General features: G+C 35.9%; 1 protein-coding gene across 13 annotated transcripts in view; it reads left to right on the top strand.

Annotated features, from left to right (window-relative positions):
• Positions 1-13,982, top strand: part of LOC106873743 (TBC1 domain family member 2B) — a 157,822-nt gene that overhangs the window by 112,203 nt on the left and 31,637 nt on the right. For all 13 annotated transcript variants that reach the window (XM_089340242.1, XM_089340237.1, XM_089340239.1 and 10 more), the window contains 2 exons: positions 12,884-13,015; positions 13,533-13,746. In XM_089340242.1, the coding sequence (XP_089196368.1) occupies positions 12,884-13,015; positions 13,533-13,746 (346 nt within the window). The remainder of the gene's footprint in view (positions 1-12,883; positions 13,016-13,532; positions 13,747-13,982) is intronic.

Raw genomic sequence — 13,982 nt, 5'->3', positions numbered from 1 at the left:
ACCACCACCACTACTGCTATCACCACACAATCACCAACCACATATAATACCATCGCAACCAGTATTATTAACACCACTACCACCATTACTACAGAACCAACATTATTGAAATACCACCACCACCACCACCACCACTTTCAGCACCACTACTGCTGCTACAACACCACCGCCATTGTCACTATCATTCTCTGCATCACTACACTTAACATTCAGCAACAAGCTGGTCCTGAACTAGTTGATGTTCTTCTACTCTTCATTCTTTGAAATCCACATTCTGCTTATACACATTCTAAACCAGTAAAAGAATAAAGGAATATATATATATATATATATATATATATATATATATATATATATTACTCTCTTTTACTCTTTTACTTGTTTCAGTCTTTTGACTGTGGCCATGCTGGAGCACCGCCTTTTAGTCGAGCAAATCGACCCCAGGACTTATTCTTTAGAAGCCTAGTACTTATTCTATCGATCTCTTTTGCCGAACCGCTAAGTTACGGGGACATAAACACACCAGCATCGGTTGTCAAGCGATGTTGGGGGGACAAACACACACATACAAACACACACACACACATACATATATATATATACATATATACGACGGGCTTCTTTCAGTTTCCGTCTACCAAATCCACTCACAAGGCTTTGGTCGGCCCAAGGCTATAGTAGAAGACACTTGCCCAAGATGCCGTGCAGTGCGACTGAACCCGGGACCATGTGGTTGGTAAGCTAGCTACTTACCACACAGCCACTCCTATATATATATATATATATATATATATATATATATATATATATATATATATATATATATATATATATATATATATATATATATATATATATATATATATATATATATATATATATAATAAAAATTGGCTGTGTGGTAAGAAGTTTGCTTCCCAACCACATGGTTCCAGATTCAATCCCATGGCATGGTACCTTGAGCAGGTGTCTTCTCTTATAACCTCAGGCTGACCAAAGCCATGTGGGTGGATTTGGTAGATGGAAACTGAAAGAAGCCCATTGTGTATAAATATATATATATGTGTGTGTGTGTGTGTGTGTATTTATATATATATATATATATATTTATATGTGTGTCTTTGTGTCTGTGTTCCCCCGCTCCATCGCTTGACAACCGATGTTGGTGTGCTTACGTCCCTGTAACTTAGTGGTTCAGCAAAAGCGACTGATATATAAGGATAAGATCATTATTTTAAATAGCAATCAAATTAAGTGACAGCATGGGAAGAAAAAACCTTATAGGTATTAAAATTATAAATGAAGGTATCTAAAAGATACCTTAATTTGTGGTTTTAGAGTCAGGTTTTGACTGCTATTTCAAGCATGGTCGTATCTCTTAGATACCCTTATTTATAATATATATACATATATATATATATATATATATATATATATGTACCTCTTAGATCATGGAGAAGTCATCATAAGCATTTTAAACACACATATACTGCTCTAAGTATTATTTATTACTGTTTCCTCTCGTAATAGTGATGTGTACTATTATGTCAAGAAGCTTTGTAGTACATCTGTAACCTTGTCGCTGACACTAATCCAGGGCATCTGTCACAAGTCAACTATTGGCCAGTTTTTATAGGACTTGGGATGACTTGTTTATTTACTTCTTATTTATTTATTTATTTGCTTAAATCCTCTGTATCATAATAACATTCCTCTTTGAGCAAGGGAGTGGCTGGTGTCATTCACATGACAGTGTTGTTATATCATACACTCACACACACATACACGCACACACATACACGCATACACGCACACACATACACGCATACAAGCGTGTACATGAATAATCGGCAGAGAAATCCCAACATGACTCAAAGTTCAAGAGCTTCAGGCATGGTACTTATCAAACAGTTTGTTTCCCCAACCCTATATTTATGTAAAACAAACGAATTATTTTTGTGGCTAATACATTCGGCCTGCCGCCGTTCTTTGGGAAGGAACCTGTTAGATAATAGGATACATGTTTGGTATGTTGGTCTTTTAAATTTTCAAAAAAATTTATTCCAATGTCCATCTTCATTTTGGAGTGAATATATCTGAGTGTGTGAGTGAGGAAGGATTTTGTTTGTTGTTTGAAGTTGATTGAAATAATTTCTGTTTTCTTTCTTTCTTTCTTTTTGTTTTTGTTTATGTGTTACTGTTTACTTCACCGAGATAACTGCCAGTTCCGTTAAAGTAGAGTAAATGAAAAACATACTAATCATCATCATCATCATCATTGTTTAACGTCCGCCTTCCATGCTAGCATGGGTTGGACGATTTGACTGAGGACTGGTGAACCGGATGGCTGCACCAGGCTCCAATCTGATCTGGCAGAGTTTCTACAGCTGGATGCCCTTCCTAACGCCAACCACTCCGAGAGTGTATAAGTGTATATAATAACTTATATTATATATAATAACTTTATATATAATAACTTACTTATATATAATAACTGATTATATATAATAACTTACTTATGCTCAAAAATGTTGGGTAATGACCAAAAGAGTATGATCAAGAACACGTTACCAAAATGGGGTTCCTCTGAAGGAACTCTGGAGTATGATTACTCAACAGGATGCTTAGCTTTGAGATCAGGGTATGTCCCCAAGTGAAGCTGCTGCTTCTCTGCATTGAGAGCTCACAGCTCTGGTACTACATCTATATGATTAGAATATTAGAATATCTCAGGAAAGCATCACAAGACAGATTCTTTAAGCCAAACCAACCAGCAGGAGACTCGGAGATAGACCAAGAACATGATGGTTGGGTAATGTCCATAATCTCAATTGGTCTACAGATGATTCTTTCTCATAAGACTCTATGGAGGAGATGCATGAGAACTCTACCCCAGGAATACTGGGCAGAGAGCCAGGATTGGATGGATGGAAGGAAAGGGGTGGATTTCACCGAGCTGATAAGCTCACCTTTTTATTCTGACACTGTAACTATGACTACAATATCAAATATCTCTTCGTTTTTTTAGTTTTTTTTTTAAGACAAGCAATGGGGCTAATTGTTATCTGGCTACTAATACTGGTATGTCAAGTAACCGTGCGGAGGCTCTTTCTTCAAACAGGATACATACATCCTGTATATACTGAATGACAAAGTCTGTAATTGGTAGATTCTAAAAACTATTAGCTTACACCATATTTCTGTACTTTTACTATAATTTTCGAGGAAATGACAGTGTTAAAAATCTTTTTCTACTATAGGCACAAGGTCTAAAATTTGGGGGACAGGAACTAGTCAATTAGTAGTAGTAGCAGTAGTAGTAATGGACACCTGCAATTTCTTGTTGAACAATCTTCATATAAATGATTTGTTTATGGTGATCAAACAACTGTGCTGTACATCAACATTGCCTCTACCAATACAAGGTGTGCCACATGTCAGAGGTCAAAGTGATTACAGAAACACATGAAATGAAGTATTTCGCTCAAGAACACAAGGCACCACCCAGTTATGGAATCAAAACTATGCTCATGGAATCACGAGTGCTACACACTAATAACTAACCCATATGTCTTTGTTAGTTGTAGTAGAAGTAGCAGCAGCAGCAGCAGTAGTAGTAGTAGTAGTAGTAGTTATTATTGTTTTTCTTTTATTCTTTTACCTGTTTCAGTCATTTGACTGCGGCCATGCTGGAGCACCGCCTTTAGTCGAGCAAATCGACCCCTGGATTTATTCTTTGTAAGCCTAGTACTTATTCTATCAGTCTCTTTTGCCGAACTGCTAAGTTACAGGGGACGTAAACACACCAGCATCGGTTGTCAAGCGATGGGGGGGGGGGACAAACACAGACACACAAACACACATACATATATATAGATATACATATATACGACGGGCTTCTTTCAGTTTCCGTCTACCAAATCCACTCATAGGGCTTTGGTCGGCCCGAGGCTATAGTAGAAGACACTTGCCCAAGGTGCCACGCAGTGGGACTGAACCCGGAACCATGTGGTTGGTAGTAAGCGGGCTACTTACCACACAGCCACTCCTGCGCCTGGATGTTAAATGATGATGATGATGACTTGTCTGTTTTTGTTTATATCTGTCAAAAATTAGTCTTATTGTAAAGTCGTTACCCCAGCATGGCCACAATTCAGTAACTGGAAGTAATGAATAAATTAATTTCCCTTGTCTCTTCTTATGTAAATGACTGATAACCCCCTCTCTATACACAAAGGAAGTTTTGATGTACTATAAATGTTACAAAGCTTCTCTTATCAGTAAATTGATATTTTAAATGTTCCTATTAACTGATAGTTAAACAATCTTCATTATTTATTCAATTATAAGCTTTTGAACTATGAACCTCATCTTTCAAGATGAAGAAGTTGGGAATGATCCTGGACACTGCTTTCTAGTGAACCTGTGACGAGAGACATTAACTCTTTAGTATTTAAATCAGTTATATGTAATCCAAATATTCTACCTGTTTAATGTTCAATCTGAAAATATGTGGCCTCTCACACCTATCCTACAATGTCATTTTAAAAATGAACAGTCACTTCATCAAATTCCTGAAGTTACATGTTAATGCATGATTAATTCAAAGCAATCATCATCATCATCATCGTTTAACGTCCGCTTTCCATGCTAGCATGGGTTGGACGACTTGACTGAGGACTGGTGAAACCGGATGGCAACACCAGGCTCCAATCTAAATTTGGCAGAGTTTCTACAGCTGGATGCCCTTCCTAACGCCAACCACTCAGAGAGTGTAGTTATATATATATAAAAATTAAATATATATATATATATGCATATATACATACATTTGGCAGAATAATCTGAACGCTTAAAGGACATTGAATCACTCCTCTCTGAAGACTTGAGGCAGCACTGAGTGAGTCCTAGCAATTTCTTAAGTCTCCCTCATCAAGGTTATTGGGGAAGCTGAAACTCTGGTAGAACAGGGATAATTGTTCCATATTCCATGTGGCTGTGACGGGTGATGGTGCCTGCAACATGTTGTTACTGCTAATTGTCTTGACCACTTTGTTCTTGGTCATTCACTATCAATGTCCTAGGCTTTGTCAGTAGCAAGCATTTGCTGCCAAGTGGATGCTAAGACAAAATCAGCCACTGCTGATATAGTAAAACAGTGATTGAAAAATCACTGATGTTGCAATTAGCCTGCAGGCTGAATAAAGATTTATTATGAGTGACAAAAGCAATATTAATTCAAATAATAATAATAATTGTTATATTTGTACATCAACCAAATCAGATAAATCCAATAATGGAAAAGTAATGCCTCAAATCAGTCCAAAAATGTTTCTGTGCTCATTCGTTTTGGCCACGAAGTTTTTCAGGGGGATGTTCAAAGCATCTGCATTGACCCTTGCCAAAGAATTTTTGAGATTGCAAGCGCACTCCCTTTTCCAAAGCCTCTGTGTGTGTGCGTGTCCCTGTCCATCCATCTGTCTCTCTCTTTCCCTGTCTCCTTCTCTCCCTCATCTCTCTCTCTCTGAGGAATTTGAAATTGTTTGGGTGTTGCTGAGGAGAAAGGAAATTGAGAATTTAGCAAGTGGTTGTTTAAGCCTTTTTTTTTTGGTTCAGAACTAAGTTTTTAAGTGGTTGCGTGAGTAATTGTGCATCTGTGTCTATTAGAGTGAGTAATTGTGCACCTGTGTCCATGAATGCAGAAGGAGCTTTACTATAAATATTGTGTGTGTGTGTGTGTGTGTGTGTGTGTGGTTGTTCATATGATTCTATGGAAGTGTGGGAAAGTTGCGTACTTATATGCTGGAAGATAACATTGTATGACTGGGCATATCCTTGCAGAACATCTTTCAGGAAGTTAAAGATCCTGAGTAGACTAAGGAGAATGAGAGATGGGTTTCCTAGACAGTGTTCCATAATGTTCCCAGAGAAAATTTTTTGTTTCTAAGTGTTTGTAGGTGTGTTTATGTGGTCAAGAATTTTTGCTTCATGACTATGTGATTGTCAAAGTTTTGAAATTGAAGACATAAACTGTTTCGTTTTGTTTCATCTCGGGAGGGTCATTATGCCATTAATAAATACATGCACTGGTTCTGTTTCACTTCACTGTTATTTATTTGTCAATCAGTTAATTAGTTAACCAATAGGCAAATAAATAACAGTGAAGTGAAATACAACCAGTGTTTGTGTTTATTATTGGTACAATGACCCTCTTGAGATGCAACAAAATGTTTGAATACATTCCAACCACCACCATACCATTCTGTCATTTTCTTGGGCATTCTTTTATCTTGTATCTGTTTCAGTCATTAGATTGTGGCCATACTGGGGCACCACCTTGAAGAATTTTTAGTCATGTGAATTTACCTGAGTACTTATTTTTTCTTTAAGCCTGGTACTTTTTTCTTTAAGCCTGGTTCGGCAGAAGAGACCAATAGAATAAGTACTAGGCTTACAAAGAATAAGTCCTGGGGATCGATTTGCTTGACTAAAGGTGGTGCTCCAGCATGGCCACAGTCAAATGACTGAAACAAGTAAAAGAGTATATTTTTTTTAATTAAATATTATTAAGAATTGTGTAAATAAAATGAAATTGTTAAAATATTCTGTGTATTGTACAAATACAACTAATTTAGAGCATCGATTTTAACAACAAAATGTTATATTGACCCTCAAGGGCCATACAAACCCTGGTTACTCTAACCTCTCATCATCTGGCACAATGTGCCATGCATGTAGCTGCAGGTGCACTATGTTGCATTGAGAGGAGAAAAAAAAATTCATAAAGCAACACAATTCATCTTCAGCATGCTAAAGGTTAGACAGGCAAATATAACTGAGACAATGTTGTAGACTCTGGTTTGCTAAAAGACAGGATGGTTATAGTTAGAATGCCTTTCATTATAAATATTCTTAATCCTGACTTCCCTGAGCTAAACAACAAAAACTCATACAGCAACATGATTTACCTTCAGCATGCTAAAGGTTAGACAGACGAATATCATTGACACAATGTTGTAGACTCTGGTTTGCTAAAAGACAGGATAGTTATAGTTAAAATGCCTTTGATTATAAATATACTCAATCATGTCTTCCCTGGGCTAAACAACAAAAGGATTATCTGTTTTGTAGTCACCTTTAGAAAGAATTTTGTAACTATATGTAATGATAGAACCAGGTTATTGGTTACTGAATTGGAAGCAAGATAGTCATAATCTGTGTCTCTCTGTTGAAGGCAAGTTGGACAGAGAGGCTATTGTGTTTAGAAGTGATCATACATTTAATATTAGATAGAAATATCTTCTGATGATTGTTCACTTGTAATAAATAGCTGACTCTTATATCTCTCTGCTTGTAAGAATCTATTATGACATATATTCTACATTACGACACTATCTGCAACTGTTATAACGACATAGAATTTGATTAATACTCTTACTTTCATTCAATATTCTTTCTGTTACACTCTCCCGTTTCTTTTAATCTGTAAATCTGTTGCATTGCAAGAGGTGAATAAATAATGTATTGTAATAATCTCAGAAGTCTTCTAAGATTGTGTTATCAGAATTAAATCAATTTCACTGCAGTTGATTTTTGTGTCGGCAAAGAAAAAATGGAAAATAAATTATTTAAGAAGGATTGGGTGGAATTCTTCTTGGTTTAAATTTATGTTTAAATTTTAATTTAAACTGTATTTTTGTTATTTAAAACCTACCTTTCTTATTTAAAGTTTATCATGGAGGTTTTGGAAAAGCATTGTGTGGTATTATCTTGACTTGCAATAAAACAGTGAGCTTGCAGCATTACTAGCATGCTAGACAAAATATTTAGCAGTATTTCTTCAAGCTTTATGTTCTGAATTTAAATATTGCTGAGGTTGATTTTACCTTTCCTCTTTTTGGAGTTGATAAAATAGGTGCTAGTTCAGCCCTGAGGCTGATGTAATCAAATAGTCCCCACCTCCAAAATTTTAGGCTTTGTGCCTATCATAGAAATTTGGTGGTGAGCTGCCAGAATCATTACTGTGCCAGAAAAAAATGCTTAGTGGTATTTCCTTTGGGTTTATATTCTGAGTTCAAATACTGCCAAGGTGGACTTTGCCTTTCATCCTTTCAGTTGTCAATAAAATAAGTACCAGACGAGCATTGATATTGATGTAATCAACTACCTCTTCCCCCAAAATTTCAGGTTTTGTGCCTATAGCAACAGAAAGGTTTTATTTTGATTTGCAGATGTTAGATGATGATGATGATGATGATGATGATGATGATGATGATGATGATGATGATGATGATGATGATGATGATGATGATGATGATGATGATGATGATGATGATGATGATGATGATGATGATGATGATGATGATGATGATGATGATGATGATGATGATGATGATGATGATGATGATGATGATGATGATGATGATGATGATGATGATGGTGATGATGATGATGGTGATTTGTAATAAGAAAACCAAGTTATGAAATAATGTGATGTGAAAGTATTTTAATTTGGTATCCTTGCTATGAATGAACATACATGCCCTTGGGATTAGGGTGTTGCACTCACAATCGTAAGATCTCCGTTTCAATTCTCAGACTGGGTGGTACACTGTGTTTTGGAACAAAACACTTCATTTCATGTTGTTCCGGTCCACACAGTTGTAAACTTGTCACCCTGAAATGTACTGACATTCCATTTAGGGGGGAATGTTAGCCTGCCCACCTTGCCAGTCAGGTGGTATCATTCAAAAGCCACAGCAACACAAGGAAGCACATTGTAACTAGTGGTGTATAACACAACATTTGATAGTTCAGTTGATACAATGCTGTGCTGTGGTATTCCTTGCTATAAATGAACAATATTTCCTTCATTTTTTTTTTTATTATATAAAAATTATGATTGGTTTAATAATTCTGTCATGGAGGTTAATGTCAACAAAGTTCATTGATGAGTAGAAGGAAAAGAAAAAGGGAATCCATGTTTAACCCTTTTGATACCAACCCACCTGAGACCGCCGACTCTGGTCCTGTGTTACAAACCTTTTGTTTTGAATTGATCTAAATTAAAATGTTTCATCAAAATTTCATGTTAGTTCATGTTCCAAACTGGCTTCATTATTTTACTAAATTCTTCATTATTTTCAAATTAATTGAAACAAAAGCGTTAAAGATGGATGCTAGGAGAAGGAAGTAGCTGATCAGAACTGGTGAGAGCTGTAGAGGAAGATTACTGTGGATTTTGAGCAAATATTGTGTTGAAAATGAAAAATTAAAGCAACATTTTTATTGAAATATATTAAAATTGGAAACTTCAATAATTTTACATCATTTTGATTTTTTTCCAAAATGTTGTTTTGAATTTTTGTTACATTGGTGCCTCATAAAAAGCACCCATTCCAGTTCCACACAAAAAGCATCCATGTTTGTGCCACATAAAAGGCACCTGTGCTGGTGTCACTTAAAAAGCACCCGTTACACTCTGTAAAGTCATTGGCATTAGGAAGGGCATCTAGGTGTAGAAACCTTGCCAAAATAGATAACTGGAGCCTGGTGCAGCTGGCCAGTTCCTGTCAAACCATCCACTCCATGCTAGCATGGAAAACAGATGTTGAATGATTATGTTGATGATGATGATGATATAACTATACTTGAAGGTATGTGGCCTTGCGGTTGGGTGTCTCACTCACAATCACAAGATCATGGTTTCAGTTCCTGGACCGAGCAATGCACTGTGTCCTTGAGCAAAACACTTCATTGCATGTTACTGCAGTCCACTCAGCTGTGAATGGGTTACACTATGATGGACCAGCATCCCATTTTGGAGAAATGTGATCTCACTCACTTTAATACACTATAGGTCTTGCCTTCTAGCCAGCAGGGTAAGCATCATTTGAAAGCTTCAACAATGGAAGATAATGCATTGTGACATACAGTGTATAACAACATTCAATAGTCTGACCGAGACAGTGATACAATAATATAACTATACTCACAATACAGTCATTTTATACATAAGATTTGACTGAACACTACATTATCTGTTTGGTAGTCTCTTTTAGAATGTCTTTTATTACTGTTTGTAATGATAGAACCAGGTTATTGCTTATTGAAATCAAACAGTCAGAGTTTATCTCTGTTTTAGATGGTAGATGAACATATAAGATATTCTCTTTAGAAGAGATCATACGTTTAATATTAGATAGAAATATCTTATTCTAGTTGTCGACTTGTAGTAAATGGCTGACTCTTGTATTTTTCTATAGTTGTAAGAATCTATTACAGCAGATAGTGCCATAATGTAATATGGCACTATCTGCAACTGTTACAAGGACATAGAATTTGATTAATACTCTTACTTTCATCCAATATTCTTTGTATTACACACTTCTGTTCCTTTTTAATCTGTAAATCTGTTGGCTTTGCAAGAAGTGAATAAATAATGTATCGTAATAATCTCCATAGTCTTCTAAGATTGTGTTATCAGAATTAAATCAATTCAATACAGTTGACTTTTTGTGTCAGTGAAGGAAAATGAAAAATGAATTATTCAGAAAGGACTTTTTTTTTGTCTATGCCAAGTTTTTTGAATCTTTTTATACTTTACATTCCAGCAAATTTGAACACAAATATGTTAGTCATTGTTGTGTACGTCACTGGGGAACATCTTTTTACGACAACTCAATGTTCATAACACACTTGGTTCATTAGTGCAAAAGCACTAACCAGCAAAGTTTTTTTTTGTTCAACTTTTTTAAAACTATTATTATTATTATTATTATTATTCAGTAGTTTTATTTTTATAACGTGCTTTCACTTCACTACCGAGCGCAGCTCTGTGCGCCTTGGGTATGTGCTGTGGTTTGCTGTGGTGCTCTTATGTTTACTGTATTGAAAGTGTTTTGCGTAGAATGTGTGCAGTACCCAGTAGTGCAATTTTCTGTATGTTATATATATTTGTAAGTCCTGGTGTTTTTGTTATGTATTTGTCTGAATATTTTTTTATTATACCTAAGGCACCTACTATGATAGGAATTGTTTCTGTTTTTAGATTCCACATTCGAGTTATCTCTATTTCCAGGTCTTTGTATTTTGAAAGTTTTTCCATTTCTTTTAGAGAAACGTTGTCATCTGCTGGTATTGAAACATCAATTAGAAGGCATTTTTTTCCTTCATGATCTTTGACAACTATATCTGGTCTATTCGCCTTAATTTCTCTATCTGTGTGTATTGGCATATCCCAGAGTATGGTTGCTTTCTCGTTTTCTGTGACCTTTTCTGGCGTGTGTTTATACCATCTTTTTTCTGTTGCTATTCCATAATGTTGGCATAGCTTCCAGTGTATATAGGTTCCCGCTCTGTCGTGTCTGTGAATATATTCCTTCTTAGCCAGGACTGGGCATCCAGAGATAATATGATTTATTGTTTCTTGTCGATCTCCACATATTCTACAGTTACTTGTTATATTTCTTTTCATTATGTGTTTTTGGTAATTTCTGGTGGGGAGGCTTTGGTCTTGTGCAGCAATTAAAAATCCTTCAGTCTCTGCTTTGAGTCCTGAGCTTCTCATATTATTATTATTATTATTATTATTATTATTATTATTATTATTATTATTATTATTATTATTATTATTCATCCTTTTGGAAGTCATTAAAGAAGAACCAGTTGAGCACTGGGGTCAATGCAATCAACTTACCACCTCCCTTTCATCCATTCGGAGTCGATTAAATAAGTACCAGTTATACACTGGGGATCAATGTAATCGGCTTAATCCCATTGTCTCCCCTTCTTTGTCCCCTCTGTGTTTAGCCCCCTGTGGGCAATAAACAAATAATAATTATCATCATGATTTTTATCATCATCATCATCATCATTATTATTTTTATTCGTAAGTTTGCAGTTGGGAAAATTCTTTGCACGTCGAACAAAATGCTTAGTAGCATTTTGTTCTAAGTTCAAATTCTGCCAAAGTTGACCTTGTCTTTCATTCTTTCGGGGTTAATAGAATAGGTACCAGTTGACCAACTGGGAAGGTCAATGTCACCAACTAGCCCCCTCCCCTCAAAAACTGATGGCCTTGTGCCAAACTTTTTTTTTTTTTTTTTTTTTTTTAAATCATTAAGGCTTCTCAGTAGAATTTGAACTCAGAACATGAAAACGGGTGAAATGCCATTAAGCATTTTGTCTGGCATGCTAAGATTTCAGCCAGCTCACCACCTTAGATAAGCTATAAATGACAGTGAGTAAATATTGGGTTAGAAAAAAACCCCTGAAGGTTGCCTGTGAGACAGCGACCCATGTCTCCTCTAAACACGACAAGGCAGCCTTTGACTTGTTCTATCCAGAGGATTTTTTTAAATCTAATATTTATATGCTATGATTAATAGCTTATCTGCTTCAAGAATGTGACAATGTGTGGCTTAGTGGTCAGAGTATTTCGCTCATGAGCGTAAGATCATGAGTTCGATTCCCAGCAGCACATTGCGTTCTTGAGCAAGGTACTTTATTTCACGTTGCTCCAGTGCACCACTCATCTGGCAAAAATGAATTGTACCTGTAATTCAAAGGGCCAGCCTTGTCACTTTCTGTGTCATGCTGGATCCACCTGAGACTTACATTAAGGGGATGTATATCTGAGGATTTCTTAGCCACTTGTGCATTAATTTCACGAGCAGTCTAGTCCATTGATTGGTTCAACTAGAATCATCATCATCATCATCATTATAACCAATGGAGTGCCGTTTTTTTTTGGGGGGGGGAGGGGGGGGGGTTATCTGCTTCAAGCTCCAACGATCCAAACAATAATTATTTTATGCTCCTTTCATGTTTATAAATTCTTATGTTGTCATCGAATCATAGTGTTTTACATATTTCTTTCCAGAAACGAACTTGAAACGGAGGAGCAGCCTAAAATTGACGAAATGTTAAAAATAAGAGACGACAACATTGTAAAGCTGGAGCATTTACTAGCTATGACTAAACAAGAAAAAGAAATGCAATCAGTCAATAATAAGTAAGTAATCACTCGAACTATTTAGGAATTCTTTAATACTTTCATTGGTCTCAGCATTGGAGGAACGATTAAGCAAAAAATAAGCACATTATAGGGCATCAGTAGAAAGGGGTCACCATTTCAGAGAAATGGTAAATGGTTTACAGCACAAAAGAAATCACTTCAAATTTGCTAAAATAATATTCAAAGTGGTTTATATGATTGGAAATGTAATTTTGAAGTGTTTATGGTGTCATAGTGAGGATCTGATCAAAGACTTTTCGATTAAAAAAAAATTTAAGAGGAAACTTTTTAAATATAAATAAAGTAGAAATGTACAAAAATAAACTTTATTTTCCATCTTACTGTTTTATTTTGTTTCATGTTGGAAAATAAAATTTATTTTATGGTTTATTATTGTTTATATTTTGAATTACATAGTTGCAGGAGTTAAGGTTAGGTTGTGTGACAAGAAGCTTGCTTCCCAACCACATGGTTCTGGGTTCAGTCCCACTGCATTTTGGTTTTTGTTTTTTAGAAAAACACTGAATGAAAATGAAGCGTTGCAGTTCCAAGTAAAGAAATTACAAGATGAAGTAAAAGAAAAGGAAGAATATATAACTCAACAGGCTAAACAGTTGGAGCAAGTAGCAAAGACAAACCAGAAGGATTCCCTAGTCACTTGGTATAACGATGAGAGCGTCACGACTAAAACCCTCAGCGATAACTTCCGGAGGATTGAAACACTGAATGTAAGAATTTGTTTCTAAATATTCTAAATTATCAATTAACTCTTTTACTCTTTTACTCCTTTACTTGTTTCAGTCATTCGACTGTGGCCATGCTGGAGCACCACCTTTAGTCGAGCAAATCGACCCCAGGACTTATTCTTTGGAAGCCTAGTACTTATTCTATCGGTCTCTTTTGCTGAACCGCTAAGTTACGGGGACGTAAACACACCACCATCGGTTGTCAAGCGATGTTGGGG

Source organism: Octopus bimaculoides, chromosome 23 (assembly GCF_046866305.1).
Source record: "Octopus bimaculoides isolate indiv1 chromosome 23, ASM4686630v1, whole genome shotgun sequence".
Classification (NCBI taxonomy): Eukaryota; Metazoa; Mollusca; class Cephalopoda; order Octopoda; family Octopodidae; genus Octopus; species Octopus bimaculoides.
The sequence above is the reverse complement of the archived record's forward strand: the minus strand, read 5'-3'. Positions and strand labels throughout refer to the sequence as shown.